The 17,258-nt window shown below is 57.8% G+C and overlaps 2 protein-coding genes across 9 annotated transcripts in view; both read left to right on the top strand.

The window, feature by feature from the left end:
* The window catches only part of COL23A1 (collagen type XXIII alpha 1 chain), a 309,786-nt gene extending 302,091 nt beyond the window's left edge, over window positions 1-7,695 (top strand). For 5 of the 6 annotated variants that reach the window (XM_032335350.1, XM_032335352.1, XM_032335355.1 and 2 more), the window contains 9 exons: window positions 8-34; window positions 738-800; window positions 889-942; window positions 1,144-1,170; window positions 4,038-4,091; window positions 4,272-4,358; window positions 5,212-5,271; window positions 6,158-6,196; window positions 6,631-7,695. In XM_032335350.1, coding sequence (XP_032191241.1) covers window positions 8-34; window positions 738-800; window positions 889-942; window positions 1,144-1,170; window positions 4,038-4,091; window positions 4,272-4,358; window positions 5,212-5,271; window positions 6,158-6,196; window positions 6,631-6,633 — 414 coding nt within the window. In that variant the 3' untranslated portion in view covers window positions 6,634-7,695. The remainder of the gene's footprint in view (window positions 1-7; window positions 35-737; window positions 801-888; window positions 943-1,143; window positions 1,171-4,037; window positions 4,092-4,271; window positions 4,359-5,211; window positions 5,272-6,157; window positions 6,197-6,630) is intronic. The other variant, XM_032335353.1, reaches the window with a different exon arrangement.
* A 1,658-nt stretch (window positions 7,696-9,353) lies between these two features.
* Window positions 9,354-17,258, top strand: part of PHYKPL (5-phosphohydroxy-L-lysine phospho-lyase) — a 36,936-nt gene continuing 29,031 nt past the window's right edge. For 2 of the 3 annotated variants that reach the window (XM_032335358.1, XM_032335357.1), the window contains exons 1-7: window positions 9,354-9,474; window positions 10,306-10,424; window positions 11,458-11,617; window positions 14,635-14,709; window positions 15,319-15,406; window positions 15,484-15,600; window positions 17,045-17,127. In XM_032335358.1, coding sequence (XP_032191249.1) covers window positions 9,416-9,474; window positions 10,306-10,424; window positions 11,458-11,617; window positions 14,635-14,709; window positions 15,319-15,406; window positions 15,484-15,600; window positions 17,045-17,127 — 701 coding nt within the window. In that variant the 5' untranslated portion in view covers window positions 9,354-9,415. The remainder of the gene's footprint in view (window positions 9,475-10,305; window positions 10,425-11,457; window positions 11,618-14,634; window positions 14,710-15,318; window positions 15,407-15,483; window positions 15,601-17,044; window positions 17,128-17,258) is intronic. The other variant, XM_032335359.1, reaches the window with a different exon arrangement.

Consider the following 17,258-nt stretch of genomic DNA (forward strand, 5'->3'; position numbering starts at 1 on the left):
CCTCTAGGGCCTTCAGGGAATCCAGGGTCCCAAGGTGAGTTCTGGAAATCCCTCTACTCACTGCAGATGCCCAGCCTGGATAGTTCCAGAAAGCCTTGCTAATGGGCAGGGCCAAGTGGCCCAAAACCAGCTCTGTATTATCCCAGGGCCTGAAGGTTCTGGATCCCTTGGAGCCCAACCTCCCTGATGTCCTGGGACCACGTGCCCACCCAGCCCCACACTGGGACTCTTCTTTCACCTTGTCCCTCTGCCTGAGCACTTGTCTGTGCCTCCAACTCCTTGAGCCACCCCACCTCACCTCCCTGACCCACTTCCCCTGTGCCCCCCAACTCACACATTTGTCTCTCAACTGCCCACAGCCTGGACATGAAGTCTTGGGTTTGGTGTTTATTACTTAATGTCATGTCCTCTGCTCTTAAATTAAAACCATTGAGTGTGGCCTGCCCGTGTGCCCCGTGTGGGGGAGGCCAGCTCAGAAACCCGACTGGTCCTCAGCCCTGCTGCCGCTCAGCTGTGTGGCTGGACCTGTCCCTGCCTCTCGCTCTACATCTCTTAACTCATCTGTGAAATGGGTGCAAGGAAGCCCATATGTGGGCTTTGGTTACTGTTTGCACTAAAAAGAAACTGGGGTGTCTGTTTCTCTGCCCTGCAGTTCCCAGCCTGCACTCAGGCCCGAGGCTTTCCTGTCCTACTGTCTGAGCTCTTCCCCGTGACTGATGTCTCCTCTCTGCTTCCAGGGCTTGGACGGAGCAAAGGGAGAAAAGGGTGTGTCAGGTGACAGAGGCCCCAGCGGCCTACCGGTGAGTGTCATCATGAGCCTTTTTTATCTCTCTGGGGCACTAATTCCTATAACTGTCATGCCTCTTGACTTGTTTCTTTTCTACCCAGGGGCCAGCTGGCCCGCCAGGTCTTATTGGGCTGCCAGGAACCAAAGGAGAGAAGGTAATGACCTTTCTTTGATGCCTTCCAAGTATGGCTGCACATTTACAGTGTCACTCAGCTCTGGGGACTCAACCCCCGCACCACACCATCCCAGAGCCATAGATCAGGCTTGTGGACAACTCACAAGGCTGAGCATCCTAGCAGTAGTGCTCCCAGCAACCCCTCCCTGGTCCCTGACACATCCTCTTTGTCTCTCCTCAGGGAAGACCTGGGGAGCCAGGACTAGATGTAAGTATTTCATCGTTCACTGTGATCAGGCTCCTGTGTATAGCTTCTGCACTTGAGCTGGCCATACAATAACCTGATCTGCTGGGCTTGGAGGTGACCCCCTTCCCCAGGGCTGGGACTCCAACCGACTGGTTCCCCCTGTGTCCCCAGTGCCAAGTCTAGTTCACAGCCCAGAGTAGGTACTTGATGGGTGGATGGATGGATGATGGATGGATAATGGGTGGGTGAAAGATGGGTGGATGGATGGATTATGGATGGATGGATGGATGGATGGTGGATAGATGATGGGCGGATGGAGGATGGGTAGATGGATGGTGGGTGGATGATGGGTGGGTGGGTCATGGATAGATGGATGGATAACGGATGGATGGAAGATGGGTAGATGGATGATGGATGGATGGATGGTAGATGATAGGTGGATGGGTGGTGGATGAATGGATGATGGGTGGATGGTGGGCAGATGGAAAATGGGTAGATGGAAGATGGGTGGGTAGATGATGGATGGATGATGGAGGGATGGATAGATGATGGATGGTGGGTGGTGGGTGGTAGAGGATGGATGGATGGAAAATGGGTGGATGGCAAATGGGTGGGTGGATGGTGGGTGAATGGATGATGGGTATATGGGAGATGGGTGAATGGTTGGTGGATGGGTGGATAGATGGTTGGTGGATGGATGGTGGGTGGATGGAAGATGTGTGGATGGATGATGGAAGATGGGTAGGTGGATGGATGACGGATGGATGGATGATGGGCAGATGGTTGGATGATGGATGAAGGATAGATGGATGACAGATGTATGGATGGATGATGGGTGAACGGGTGATGGATAACTGAGTGGAAACATGCTGCACTGGGTCAGGAAGGTGAGAGAGCAGGATTGCAATATCCTGGTGAGAGAAGATGAAACTTCAGCTAGCACATTACTGTGGGAAGGAGAGGAGATGAAGTATTAGCCCAAAGTTGATCAGATCAAGTGTCTTTGGGTTGCCAGCAATAGAAAACAGAAAACTGGCTCAAACTAACTCCGAATTTAAAAACCCAGAGGGACAACACACAATCCACACAACCCAGCCTCTCATGCTTCCTTGTCCATGCTTCCGCTATGGGGGTGTTATTTCAAATTAGATGTGGTGATGGGATGGAGGCAGTGGCCCAAGACTCACATCCTCCCAGACCCAAACCCTGGAGAAAGACTATGTGCTTCAGTCTCTCTTTTAGAAAAGTCTCATCAATTCTCACCGGCCCCAGTTGGGTCAATGCTGAAAGATCAACTTGGCCAAAAGAAATGCAGTGCCCTGATTGGCCAGGCTGGATCACATGCTCCCTCTGGAGCTGGGGGTGGAGTCAGCAGATTTTAAGAAGGGAGGGTGGTCCCCAGGAAAATCCGGCAGCTATTACAAGGGAACGGTGACCAGAATCAGGGCTGCAGGGATTCTGGTGTCCTCCCCGGACTTGAAGGAGAGAGTGAGCCCTTGGAGAGCAACTGTAGACACACACAGTTTCTGATCGGGAGGATGGTGGTCCATCCCTGAGACGGGTCCGGAGAAGAAGCCAATGCCGAATCCTGTTCAGGCTCTGGAACGAGGGAGTGGTGGAGGCCACGGCTGCCTTCATAGCTCAGAGTGGCATCTCAAGGCCAGGCCCACTCTACCCGGCAAGCCACTGGCCCCCCACCCACTCCACCGGGTCGAGCTGCCATGGGATTCTACTCGGGCTCTCCAGCCTCACAGCCAGCCAGAACAACCCCTCTCTGGGGGACCCACTGGTCTCTGCTTCATCCTGTGTCCCTGAGCATTGACCACCATCCTCTCTGCCCTCTTGCCTGTCCTGTTAGACCATCAGGGAAGTGTCCCATTGTTCCCGCGGGTTTTTAATTTATGGAGGTGACTGAGTGACGACCCAGAGAGGTCAGTGCCATTGAGGGAAGAACAGGTTACTTAGGTTTCCCAAGGGAAGGGCTCACCTCGCTATGCAGGGTCCCGTGGGGAAGCACCAGGTTTGGTCGGGGGTAGGGGGTGAGAAAGGGGTTGGAGGATAGAGTTTTATGGGCGAGTATGAACAATGCCAGCAGGATCTGGGCTGAAGGGGAGGCCTGGGCTTCCTGTCACCTGGCCTGGGGATGATTCCTGGCAGGGGAAGTATCAGCTTGTGCGAGAGAGGCAGATCAAGGGGGTGGTGGGAGATTGTTGGTTTACATATGAAACGTCCTCCCAGACCAGCCCTCCCAGACCAGCCCTTTGCTACCCGCAAGAGCAGGCATGAGGGAGGGGCACCCTGTCCTTTGCCAGCAAGTTCAAGATCTCAAAACAGTCTGAGATCCAGAAAATATAAAGGGGGAGAGGGTAGACACATCAGATCTGTTTGTCCTGTCCTCCGTATCCAGCCCACAACCCACTTCCTAGAGGATGCTTAGAAATGTTGGTGGCAGGGGTGGATGGACGAATGGACAGATGGATGGATGGGCAGGGAGGGGCATAAGAGATTAAGCCAAAGTCAGAGAACAGAGCTTACTGATTCTTAGTCTGGCAAAGACAGTGACACAGACACCCACAAGTTCCCCAGGTCTCTGTCCCTAGCCACACTTGGACCCGCACCAGCTATATAGGACAGGGACATCAGAGAAAACCCCTGGCCAGCAGCTCTGCCTGAGGGGGTCTCCAGAGAGCCCAGTGGTGTTTCCTGTGGAGGAAACAGCGCTGGTATCCTGAATGCATCTCTAAAGCAGCCTTGCACCCAGCCTATGTGAGTGGGCCCAGTTTGTACCCCGACCAGGCATGGAGGCGGGGCAGTGACGGATGGGAAGGGCACGGAGAGGAACATAGAGCAGGAGCGAACCTCAGACCTCATGTTATTCCTTTTGCCAGGGGTTCCCTGGACCCCGAGGAGAGAAAGGTGACCGGAGTGAACGTGGAGAGAAGGTAGGGAGCAGGTGGAGAGAAGGGGGGCCAGCAGGAGAGGAGCCAGAGCAGGGGGAGGCTGGGATGGGGGTTGCAGAAGGATGGGGTGGCTCCCAGTTGGAGGCCCATCCCTCTGAGGGGTGGAAAAGGGGTTCTGGGCCTGGCAGCCACGGCCACATCCGCGTCTCCTTCCTTGTGCAGGGGGAGCGAGGTGTCCCAGGCCGGAAAGGCGTGAAGGGCCAGAAGGGTGAGCCGGGACCACCGGGCCTGGACCAGCCGTGTCCTGTGGTACGTGTTGGAGCAGAGTGGGAGCCCCAACCCAGGTCTTCACCACCTCAGGCCGGGCCCTGGCCGGTGTCTTCTCTGTCCTCAGAGCTCCCTTGCAAGTCCCAGAGACCACCATGTCTTGTCCCTGCCACCAGGGAGCCTCCCCTTGCTCTGGTCCTGACTCCCCTCCATGGGCATGGCTCAGGGGGACCCACACCGCTCCCCAGAGATGGAGGCTGGGCCCCGGGGCAGAGTCCTTGCCGTCGTCACCACCCCTCTTTTCTCAGCTTCCTTGGCCCTAAAAGGGGGTTAGGACACCCTTCGCTCTCTGGGTGTGGGTCCCAAGGAGGAGGCTTTTACTGGTGTGGGTAGCCCCTCCCAAGTCCCTACCTCTCCTCTGTGTACCCCAGAATCCTTCTCTGCCACCCCCCAACACCTTCCTCCTTTCATTCTCCTGCATGTCAGCTCCTCCTGGCTCCTCAGACCGCAGGCCTGAAGGAACCACAGTTCAGTTCCCTTCGCCGGAGGGCTTCCCAGGGAGCTCAGCAAAGACAGGAAAGACAACTGGGCGTTTCCAGACTCAGACTGAGCTGATAGCCACGCCCCGCCACCCCAGCCCCAGTGCGTGCCCGCTGCCTTCCAAAGGGGGTTCAGAGTGAGCGACCCCAGAGGCCGGTCCTCATTCTTCAGTCCCCCATCCATGCAGTAGGGGTGCTAATTCATACCCCGGGGGCTTGATGAGTCAATGAGGAAAAGACAAGAAGAGCAGCATGGTAGGCATACACACAGTGTATGGAGACACCGGGAGAATGAAGCAGTGGCCCAGCCTTGCAGCTCCAGGCCCTGGGTCATTTGGCCTTTGTCTTTGAAACAGGAGAATCCCAAATGTGGAGGCAAGCGAGGGGCGCCGGGCTCCAGGGGGCCCTGCCCCGCGGTATGAGATCTGGCCTGCTGTGTGCTGTGTGCTGTGTGCTGGGCTGGGGTGCCCGCTGCTCTGACACCCCCCACCACCCTGCCTTCCCTTCCTTCTAGCCCCTCCTCCCCACGTCTTTCTGGGCCCTGGCCTTTGCCCCTGGTGGATGCACGGCAGTTATGGGGGCTGTGCTCCTGGGGGTACCTTCAGAGTGAAGTGTTTCCCGCGCCGGGGTTACCCCTCAGGACTCTAGGCTGGTGGAGGTGTCTGCCACTGTCCCTCTCCAGCTCCCCCAGCCCTCCAGACCGCCTGAGGCAACCCACCCCACCCCATCCTACCTGGAGTCTGAGTGCCCCGAACCAGCAAGCCAGCGTTGGCTCTAATGGTGCCCCAGATGACCCCTACCCCCTACCCTTGCTTTATACCCTGTGAGCCTCAGAGCTTGCCCCATCTGCCTCTCAGACCCAGGCCCAGGGACCAGGACAGGCCTCAGGGGCATCCTGCTTACGGGACTGCCCTTCAGATGCTTTTGAAGAAACTCCCCGAGAGCCCTCAGGCCCCCAATGTGAGCGGCCAGAGCTAGTGTCAAGAGTGGCAATCTCCCAGCCAGCAGACTGTAGCACAATCCCAGATCCTCCCCGGTGGCACGGTTCTGTCCCCTGCTCCAGTGTCCCAACAAGCAAAACCCCATAGGGGCTTTGTCCTTAGCAAGGACAGTGAGAGGCCTGCCTGGCTCATGACCCAACTCTTCAGGGGACAAACATTTGGGCCGTGCCTCAGTGGGGTCCAGGGGCCTCAGGTGGCAGCTCCCGGGGCCATTCTTCCCGACACCCAGGGCAGGAGTGTATGGAGTGTAGGGAGATGACCATACCCCCAGCCCCATCACTAAAACCTTTTTCTTTTCCAGGGCTCTGATGGACTGCCCGTGCCTGGCTGCTGGCATAAGGTACCTCACAGGGAAAAGTCTCTAGGACAGGCCGGGAGAAAGGGGACATTGAGGGGGACCCCCAGGGGCTGCTATCTGCAGCTCACCACACAGTGCCTAAGTAGCTGGGTTTGCCCGTGATGACGGGACCCTAGGTTTGACTGCCCCATCAGATGGCCCAAGGTTTGGGGCCGTGGTCCTTGGTGATTGTGCACAGCACCCCCTGGTGGTCATTCAGGGCTCACTCAGTGCCTGGCCCAGCCAGGGCAAAGCCATCCACACACCTGGGACTTTGTCCTTACTGCCCCCACTGAGAGGGGGTGGAAGCCCTGCCCAAGATGAGAGGACTGAGGGCACGACTGTTCTAGAAGAAATGTGCAGGACAGAATGCCCAGACCAGGACGGGGCCTCTGGGGCCTCCCTCCTCACCTTTGGGTCTCTCCTTTCTCTTCCAGTGACCCCCGCACCCAACTCACAACCTGTACAGATGCGTGTGGAAGTTTTTAATTTTTGTAAAAAAACACAAAAAAACAAAAAACAGTAATATATTGATCTTTTTCTCATGAGAGGCACGACATGTGGCTCTCATAACATTCAAGAGGGCGCCTGGCCCAGCCCCAGAACGATCAGCCTTTGAAGCTGGCAGGAAAGCAGACAGGCCAGTCCAGGGGAATCGCATACTCGGGGGGCAGCCATGGGACTTGGCTTCCCCAGGAAGGAGACGAAGGTGAAAGCGCCTGGCTCAAGAGAGGCTGCAAGAATGCTGGGTTGGGCCCTCAGCCACCTGATTAGCAGAAAGACTGCACCCCCCAACACCCCCAGAAGCTCCGGAGCCCTGGGGCCCGCTCCATCCAAAAAGGCCCAGGGCTTGAACAGTAAATGCAGCTGTCCCCGCCTCTCTGGCCTCTGGCCTCAGCCCCAGCCAGCTGCCCACCCCTCGGGGGCCCTCTGGGGCCCAGGTTCTCCAGGCCAGGACAAGATTCCTGCCCAGCTGGATGCTGGGAGCTATGGGGAGCACCCCCAGTGGGTCACGCTCCCAAGCAAGTTCAGTAGGCCTTGGGAACCCAGCCTGCTGTGAGAACACGTGGCCTCCAGCCCGGAGGAGAGGCCAGCCTCTCCGATCATGACCTGTGGACCCAGCTGCGAAGAAACCTCTTGATCCCCAAGATCCGCGAGTTCGGAGAACGGTGGGTTCCAGATGGGAGGGGCTGCTGCTTCCTGTGTCTCTCACAGCATCCCGAAGAGAGTCATGATGGGACTTTGCCAGCCCAAGGAGACCGGCCCGCGACTCAAGAGTTTGGGCCTCACTGGCCCCAACTCTCCACCTGAGAGGACTCTGGGCAGCCTGCCAGAACTGGTTTTTCGGATGAGCCATGCAGATGAAGAGGGCCCGGTGCCCTGAGAAGAGGCCTCCCCACCTCAGACAAGGGTCCCCCAGCTGGCCACCTTCCGCCTAGAGGCTCGCCTCCCTTCTCTGTATAGATGGATATCGCTGTGTGTAATAAACCCCAGTGTGTGTCTGGGTGTGCCTGTCCTTGCCGACTGCCCCTGGGCCCCTCTGGGTAGGGAGGGACAAGGGGATGCTCCCTGGGTCAGAGGCACCCCTGAAACCAGAGGAACAAACTAGAGGATTTGAGGACAAAGACAGGGTTTGGAGTTAGAAAGACAGACCCAAGGCCTAGAACCTTCCAAATTGAACCTACTTGACAGTTTGTAATATGCTCCTCCCTCCATGCAGGCTATTCACTGGACTGCATAAGCAGTCCTGTGCAGAACAGGACCGATGTGATCCATGTCCCTGTTTCCACTTGACCTATGAGGGATCTGAGGATCTTGAGCTATTAGTCACCTGCCCAGGGATGCACAGACAAGACAGGATGACAGGCCAACTGGGCCTGGGTTCTCGGAAAGCCTCCAGTCTGTCCTTCCAAATTGTTTGGCAGGGCATGGGGTCTGCTAGACAGTGGTGATCCTGGGTGATTGGCAGGCCCATCCTCCTGGGGTGGAAACCCCATGTTCCCTCTTCCCCAGACCTCCCTGCACCTAGGGCCAGACAAGGCCATTCATGGCCCACTGCTACCCCCTTGTGGCCTCATACTGTGTATCATCAGGTCTGCAAATTCAACAAGTTTCAAGGTACGCAGTGGGTGGAGTTCTCCAAGAGCTCGGGTTGGGGGCAGGAGACCTGGAGAGTGAATGATGCACTTGAGATCCCAGCTGAGCCTCAAGGACTGAGAGTCTTGTGTCTCTCCGCCTCAGGCCACCCCCTTCTGAAGCGAGGGAAGCACATTTACTGAGCCCCACGGTGGTTTGACTAACCACGAGGATGATGCTCCCCTTTTCCAGATGAACCGAGGTGGAAGAGGAGGCTTACCTTACAGCGTGGGGGGAAGAGTTGAAGAAATCAGCAATGAGGGAACAAAGCAGAGGGCTGAGACTGGAAAAGCAGCAGGAGTGACAGCAGGAACCTCCCTCAGCTAGCTCAGGCCACAACCTGGGTCCCTTGTTCTGGGTTCGTCAAGGCAGAAAGTACCGGGGCCCCACTCCAGTTGGGGTTCTCTCTCTGGTAGCCCAGATTCTCAGCCCTTTGGGGGCCAGCGATTGCTGCTGACATACTGGACCAACAGTCGAACGGAACCGAGCTGCGTTCCAGCCTCGGCTGCCCACAAGCTGTGTGTCTAGGAGCACAGGCCCTGTCCTTTCTGGGCCCCTGGGTCTCCCGGCGGGCCTCCCAACCCTCGTCCTGCCTCCACACTGAGTGTGTTCTCCTAGCGTTGATGCATCTCCGTTCACCCTGCCTGGATTGCAGCAGGTGCCATGACCCCCTCGGTCAGTCCCAGCAGTGACACTGCGCCCTCCTACTGTTCCTCCGTGAGACCGGAAAGCCCTAGGTCAGGCCCCAGCACTGACTATCTCATCTCCTACCCTGGGGCTCCTGCTGTGAACCAGGCCTCCGCTGGGTGCCTGGAGCACATTCCCAGTTAACGCTCACGAGGGAACCCAGAAAGGCGACTCGGAGACTGAGCCCCGAGCTCAGAACTCTGCTGTCATTGGGGGTCAGCTTCCGGGTCATCTTGCCGCCCTTCCCAGCGAGGGAAACCCGCAGGGGCAGGGAGCGGCGGGGGCGGGGCCCGGGAGCGGCGGGGGCGGGGCCCGGGAGCGGCGGGGGCGGGGTTTGGCGGCCGAGCACGTGAGAGGCTTCTCGGCTCAGCTTCCCCGCGCGACCAGCCGCCAGGTACCATGGCTGCCGTAGGGCGCGGGAAGGCCGAGACGCTGGCCCTGAGGCGGCGGCTGCTAAGGTACCGAGACGGCGGCGCGGGGCGGTGCGCGCACGCACGACGCACGCACGTCCGGCGCGGAGCCCAGGAACGCCAGCCCCGGGCCTAGAGCGCGCTCCAGCTCCCCGGCCCGCCGGCCCCCGCGGCCGCCTCCCGCACGGCGTCCTCTCCCAGCTGCCCCTATCGGCGGCCTCTGCCCGGCTGTGGGCAGCCTTTGCCCCTCGGAGGAGGCCTCTGCCCTGGCACCGGGACGCCCTCCCCCAGGGTTGGCCGGCCCCCGGAACCTCCCGGGCCTTCTCTGGCCTGGCCTGAGGGTGACCCGGGAAGGGGCTGAAAGTTCGGATGAAGGGTGGGCATGGGGTGGGGGGCGCGTCGCCCAAGAAGCCTTAGAGAAAGGCTACCCGTAACCCGAGAGGGGGACTCTCTGCGGCATTGGGGCGTGAGGCAGCCTCTGGCTAGAGCTTGGGGCTGACACCCAGCAGGGCGGCGGAGACCGTCGGGGGCAAGGACCGCTCAGGGCTGGGCGCTAGCCACCTGATGGGGGCGCCCTCCTTCACACCCATCCCAGCGAAGAAACACTGCCCGAAGGAGCCCCATGGGTCCGGGGCAGCCACCTCTCCCTGGGCCTGTGCAGAAATGAGCAAGGCCATTTGAACTTAAACAGTTTCAATTTTAGCAGCTTCCTCCTCTCCAGCCACCGGTACAGTGGGGGCCTAGAAGCAGGGAAACACCACTGTGCCCTTCGACCTTTTGTCCCTTCCAGAACCGGGAGGGGGCGGGGAGTACTGTGGTGGGTGGACTTTTCCCTTCTGGTCTTCAGAAGTGGCTGTCCACCTCTTGCTGTCCCCACAGCGATTCTTGCAGACTCTTTTACCCGGAGGATCCTATTAAGATTGTCCGGGGCCAAGGACAGTACTTATATGATGAAGAGGGAGCAGAATACCTCGATTGTATCAACAATGTGGCTCATGGTTAGTATTATCCCTCAGGCTGGCTGGGAACCCGCTGAGGCTGTGAACCTGGTCCCAGGGGGGCCTGAGATTGCAGACAGGTGTGGAGAACTTGGACCGAGCTGACCAGAGGAGCCCTTTCTGGTGTAACTACTCCAGAGTTTCCAAGCGGGAGCTCTGCTAAACCACGCAGGAGTCAGAAACATAGGTCTGTAGTCCAGTCCCACATGGGACTGATGGTGAGCTCAGAGAGCATCAGTCAACCTGGCCATGACCAGGTACACAGCAGGGCCCCCAGCCAAGCGCTGGGGGATCACGGCAGGGCGTCAGCGCCAAGGACCCTCTCAGGGGTAGACAAGGAAACTGAGGTAGGAATTCAGTTATCCAGGTGGGGCTGCCAGAGCTGGTGGAACGAAAGGGAGTCTGACCCAACAGACACATTAGGGGTTGATGAAGTAGAGGTTAGAAGTGGGGGCTCTGGTCCAGGCTACCTGGGTTCATATCCCTGCCCTCCACTTACTTTACTTGGGCAAGCTCCTTAATTCTCAGTGCCTCATTTTGTTGATCTGCAAAATAGGCATGATCCTATGAGCTACTCACCTCAAGGTGTTTTGGAGAAACGAGTGAGTTAATTCTGATAATTAGCTCTGAGTGTGTTTGGCCCATGGCGAGCTGCCAACACGTGTTCACCGTTATAATCCGCGGCTGTTGGCAATCAGCATTTCCTCCAGCCCCTGCTGACTTGTTGAAGTCAAGCCTGCCTGTGGACACTCCCCATATTTCCATCTTTGTCAAGCAGGCCTCAAGAAGCTTCCCTAAAAACATGTATTTTCTAGATAGGGTTTCTTCTGACAGAATCTCAGGGACACCTTTTCCAGGTCTCCCTTTCCAGAAGAGGCCTCTCTGCCCTCCCCACCTTGAGGCTTCCCTCTTCCCTCCCCATCTCTCCCCTGCAACTGCTCTTTTGCAGCTAGGTTTATGGCTTGGGGCTGGGGGAGTTCCGGTGGGACCGGCCAAGCAGAGCTGCTGTGTGACAGCGGTGGCTCTCTCCCAGTCGGACACTGCCACCCTCTCGTGGTCCGGGCTGCGCACGGACAGAACCAGATGCTCAACACCAACAGCCGCTACCTGCACGACAACATCGTGGACTACGCGCAGAGGCTGTCAGAAACCCTGCCGGAGAAGCTCTGTGTGTTTTATTTCCTAAATTCTGGGTAAGTGGACTTCTGCCATCCCTTCCCCTTCTCCCTCCGCCACCCTGGGCCAGAGGGTGAGTTGGTGAAGACAGAACTGCTCACACGGGCGAAACTTTGTGTGGTAGACCCAGTGTGTGCTGGGGGAGAGGCAGCCTTGCCCCGGCTGAGCCTGTAGACCTCGGCCTGGCTCTGTTGGATCCAGTTTTCTGGTCTCTTCGTTAGGCATGCCATAACCTCTGTTCCATGATCGTCCTTGGGGCTTACCTGGGTTATAGGTTTCTTGATTTGTGCTTTAGGCATACATCGGCACAGACACCTGGGGGGCTACAGCCAGCATCCCCTTAGGTCACTCCCTAAGGAACAGAAACATTGAGGGGTCCTTCACAGAAATGCAGAATTCCTAAAAGGGGGGGTCATTGTCTGGAGGGGAAGTAAGGGCCCTGATGAGGTCAAGCAGTGGGGGGCCCTGGGCATGCGGCAGAGGTCAGGGAAGGCTGCCCTAAAAGAGCGCTGTCAGGCACAGAGCTGAGGAACAGAAAGGAAGCTGCCCACCCTTTGGAAGTGACCTCGTCAGGGTTCCTCAGCACATGGAACAGCCTGTGCAAAGGGCCTGTGCACACTTGAGGACCTGAAGGGAGAGGAGCTGGTACAAGCGGACACACTCTGAGGAGTTTGTTTTGATCCTGAGCATTGGGAAAGCCATCAGAGGGTTTTAATCAGGCAAGTGATGTCACTGGGGCCGAGGAGGAGCAAGAATGGGCACGGTTAAGCACCAGTGGTGACAGGTGATGGTAGCTCACACCCGGAGTGGCAATGGAGGCAGAAGCGTCAGGCGATGATGACGTGTGCACAGAACTAGCCTAGCCTGCCTGGGAGAGCACATTCCCACAAACCCCGCCCCTTGGCACTTGGATCATAACGATAAGTGCTGGCATCATCGTTTTCCCCCTCACGCACCAGTCTCTGGTCACTTCTAGGAAGTGGAATTTCCCATCTTCGCTTTGCAGCTGAGGAAACGGTAGTTCAGAGAAAGGATCCGGGTTGCCCGGGGTCATCCACGGGGGAGAGGGCAAAACCGGAATCAGAGCATCTCTGGGAAGAGTGGAGAGCTGGGCCCAGGAGCCAGAGCTTCCTGGGCTGGGACATTTGCTGGTTAACTCCACCGCACTCAGACTGGATTCCAGTGACTTCCGCGTTGCCAAATCCAATGGTCTCTTTGCCGCCCTCATCTTACTCTCTCAGCCGTCGAGCTGGCGTGAGCACTCTCTGGAAACGCTCTCTTCTCTTGCTTCCAGGACGCTTCGTGCCCGGGGTTTCTGCCAGCTTCTAGGCACACCTCTGTCTCCTGTCTCCTCGGCCAAGTGCTCCTCTCTTGCTCAGGGCCCGTCCTGAGCAGCTGTCTCTCTGAGCCTTCTCCGTCCGTGGTCTCCTCCATTCCAATGGGCTTACACAGCGTCTGCGTGCCATGATTCCCGAATTTGTGTCAGGCCCAGATGCTTCCCATGTGTTCCAGCCTCAAGGTTCCAGCCGCCCACTTCTGGACCATCTCCAGCTTGATGTGTCCAAAAGGAGCTGGTTGTCTTCTGCCAACACCCGCTGTGGGACCGTGGCCCTGCCTCTCCCGGGATTTCCCAGGAGGACATCCCCCTCCCACTACTGCCACCCCCGCCCGTCTCACCTCATAAAGGCGTCACCATCTACGTCTCTGCTCCAGGCAGGACCCACACACCCTCTCCCAGGCCCCCATCATGTCCCCGGGTTGTCTTCTACCTCCATCCATATGTCTGCTCTCCCCCCATCTCCTCCTACTGCATTAGCCCCACACAGCCAGAGGCTTCCTCCCCAGGTGGGAACTGAATCATGTCCTTTCTCCGGTTAAAACTCTCCAGGGACACCTGGCTGGCTTGGTCAGTGGAGCATGTGACTCAGTCTTGGGGTTGTGAGTTCGAACCCCACATTGGCTGTGGAGACGACCTAAGAAAATGAAATCCTCAAACAGCAAAAACCCTCTTCAGTAGCTTGGCATAGCACTGATAAGAAAACCCAGCACCTTCCAGGGCCCTGTGTGCAGGGCCCCTGAGTATCTCCCCACTTCCTCTCCCATGCTGCCCCCAGCCTGTGCCATCTCAGTTCCCTGAGCTCACTTGAGCACTTTTCCTGCTCAAGGCCTTTGAGCGTGTTACTCACGCCACCTAGAACCTTCCCCTGGGGCCTCAGTTCGGGTGGTGTCTCCCTGGAGTTTCTCTGACCCCGTATTTGGCTGGGCTGCCGTTTAAAAAAACACCACCACAGACTGGGAGACCTAAGTGACACGAATGTATTTCCCCTACTTCTGCTCTCCAGTGTCTAGGAAGGAGGGGTCAGCAGCTTTGGCTTCTTTGAGGCTCTCTCCCTGCTTTGTGACTGGCCACCTTCCTGCTGCGTCTTCCCTCCATCTTCCGCGCTTGCACACCTCGTGGTGTCTCTCTGTCCACAGCTCTTCTTAGAAGGACCCAAGTCTGACTGGCTCAGGGCCCAGGGCCCATTCTCCCAGCATCATTTGAATCACCTTTGAAAGCCCTGTCTCCAAATACAGTCACATTCTTCAGTGCTAGGAGTTAGAGCTTCAGCATAGGAAGTTTAGGGGACACAATTCAGCCTCTCCCACCCGTTTATCTAAAGGAAGGCCCTGTGTGGTTCTCTTGGGAGCACTTAGCAGAGTGATCATTCTTTCCTATTTTGGGTTTGGATTTGGTTTTGGTTTTGGTTTTGGTTTGGCTTGGCTTTCAAGACCCACCGTAGAATGTAAGTTCCAGGAGGGCCAGGACCTGTTTGACTTACTGCTTGCCCCCCATCCCCAGCTCATTGCACAAAGAAGGCATTTGATAAAATTTTCTTTGAATGAATGAAGTCAAATGACTCACACATGGCGTCCTGAGAATCTTCTTGTTGCTGGAAGGGCTCCTCGTTCCCTCCGGGTTTCTCCGTAGGACGCACATATCCAGGAGGAAACCTGTGGACAGCTGTCTGAGCAGTGCCCTCCTTTTTTGTCATAGGTCAGAAGCCAATGACCTGGCCCTGAGGCTGGCCCGCCAGTACACGGGACACTGGGACGTGGTGGTGTTAGACCAGTAAGTGCCCTTTCCAGAAGCCTGGGCTCACGACTTACTGGGGGTAGGCGAGGCTCTAGCCTTAAGTGCCTCGGGTGGGGGATGAGGGGCCTGGGCTCGTGGAGGGAAGCATGAGGACCTGGCCATAGAAACATCCCTACATGTACCAGGGGCCTCTTCCCCCCAGGGCCTCTCTTCTGGAAGCAGAGGATGCTTTGTAAGGAAGTGAGACTTGGCCCCACAGTTTAGGTATTAAAACTGTCCTGACGGCACTGAGTGTCTGCTGTGCACGGGGCCCAGGCCCAGGGCTGGATCATTACCCCACTCAGGCTTCATTACAGTTCTGTAGGAGGAAACCCACCCCCCACCCCCCACCCCCAACTTCACAGAGAAGAGCACTGAAGCCACAGAGGCCGAATGATCAGTCACCATTACCTAGCTAGTAAGCGGCCTCCCAGGAGGTCTGGCTCCCAGGCTCCCAGGCCTGTGCTGGTTCCCAGCCCTAGGACTTGGGGGGCTGTGTCACGTTGGCCTGCCCTGAGGCTCCTGAGGTGGGGAGACTGTTGTTGGGGCCGGGCCACGGAATATGGGCCACCCGGGCCTGAGCCACTCCCCGCTTCTTCTCCTCAGCGCTTATCACGGTCACCTGAGCTCTCTGATCGACATCAGCCCATACAAGTTCCGAGACCTGGATGGCCAGAAGGAGTGGGTCCATGTGGTATGCACTGCCCAAGCGGGCACCAGGTCGGTGCTCCCCCCCGAGCCCGGATGACACGACGCTGTCACTCCCCACAGGCACCTCTCCCAGACACCTACCGGGGTCTTTACCGGGAGGACCATCCCAATCCAGCAGGCGCCTACGCCAGCGAGGTGCAGCGTGTGGTGAACAGCGTGCAGGAGAAGGGCAGGAAGGTAACACGTGTGCACAGTCCCCAGGAACGGAACCGCAAACACCGGGGCCCTGAGAGATCCTGGAACCAGAGCCCACCTTTGAGGAATCTAGAAGGTTTAGGTGTTCTGCAGAGAGTTTAGCTAAAGACCTGTAAAGTGGATGTGACGGGGCCAGGGGCCAGGGCTAGACTGGTGTGGGCGCAAAGAGGGTCCTTGGCGGAGATGCTGCCTGATTGCAGTGAGTGGGGATTGGCACTTAGTGGCCAGGGGTGCGGGGAGGAGAGGAAAGGCATGCTGAGCAGGGGGGCGGCCTGGAGGGGTAGACCCTCACCGGTGTGGGGCCTGGCTGAGCTGGCAGGAGACAGGCCCAGAGAGGCAGGCAGGAACCCTGTGCAAGGGACCACAAGGGATATGTCGAGGGGCTGGAGGCCACCAGGAAGGACTGAAGGGTGTTCAGAGGGAGAGTGACAAGATGGGGTCAAGGGGATGCCCGTGAGTGGAGCCGGCCCACCGCCGGGAGGAGGCCCCACACAGGGTATTGTGGTGGACAGGGAGCGCAGGGGCAGAGACTGGAGGGGTGTGTGCTCCAGGGGAGCCGTGGCCGGGGCCGCAGCAGCGGCAGGGAGTCAGCGAGTGGTGTCAGGGCTTTCTGGAAGGCCTCCCTGATGCAGTGACAGCTGAACGCAAGATGTTCAGCCAAGACAAGCAGGCAGTGAAGCCAGAATGATGGGCAGGACCAGATCAGGGGAGCTTGGCGTGTGCGTTTCAGATGCTTAGCCTCCGCTTACAGAAAACCAGAAAAGCGAGGGCTCTCGGGGCAGCGGGGGTGGCTGGTTCCTACCCCATCAGCCCTCTCCCTGGGCCATAGTCTCTGCAGCAGGTCTGAGACATGACACAGCTTGGAGGTCATGGCTGGGAGAAATGGGATCACTGAAGGGGTTTAAACAGGACAGTGATGAGTTCAGTGACTGAGCTATGGATTGCCCTGGTGGCCGCTGGATGATGGACTGACTGCAGGAGGCATCCTGTTAGGTGACATCTGCAGGAGGTTGAGGCAGGTGTGTCCAGGTGGAGGGGAGGCAGGAGGTGGACAGATGGTAGAGAGGCAGAGGCCATGCTGACCGATGGATCACAGAGGGGGGCCGAGTTTCTCTCAGTGGGGTGATGGGAGGTACCAGGTAGGAGCAGGGAAGGAACAGGCTGATGAGGGAGAAATCAGTGGCTTTCATCTGGGACGTGCTAAGTATAAGGAGTCTGGAGAATCCCATGCGTTAAGAGTTGGTTTGCAGCCCAAAAGAAAACCTGGTCACAGACTAGCTGTGATCTGGAGCCCAAAGGGGACACACAGCAATGCTGGGGACTCGTCCTGCTAGGAGCCAGCACTGAGCCAGCACCGGCAGGATGCGTCTAGCATACCACCCAGTGCCTCCCCAGCGGTGTCCCCAGCATTCTGTCTCCTCCGCAGATCGCAGCCTTTTTTGTGGAGTCTCTGCCCAGTGTTGCAGGGCAGATCATTCCCCCGGCCGGCTACTTCCCCGAAGTGGCAGAGTGAGTAGCTGGGTGGGGGTGCCTCAGGGAGGGCAGGGCTGTCCTGGGGCTTCCCGACCTTTGTTCCAAATTCCAGCCTCAGCCTGGCCTTTTGGCCAGAATTTTGAGAAGAAATGGTGGCCCCAGGAAAG

Source organism: Mustela erminea, chromosome 3 (genome assembly GCF_009829155.1).
Source record: "Mustela erminea isolate mMusErm1 chromosome 3, mMusErm1.Pri, whole genome shotgun sequence".
Classification (NCBI taxonomy): domain Eukaryota; kingdom Metazoa; phylum Chordata; class Mammalia; order Carnivora; family Mustelidae; genus Mustela; species Mustela erminea.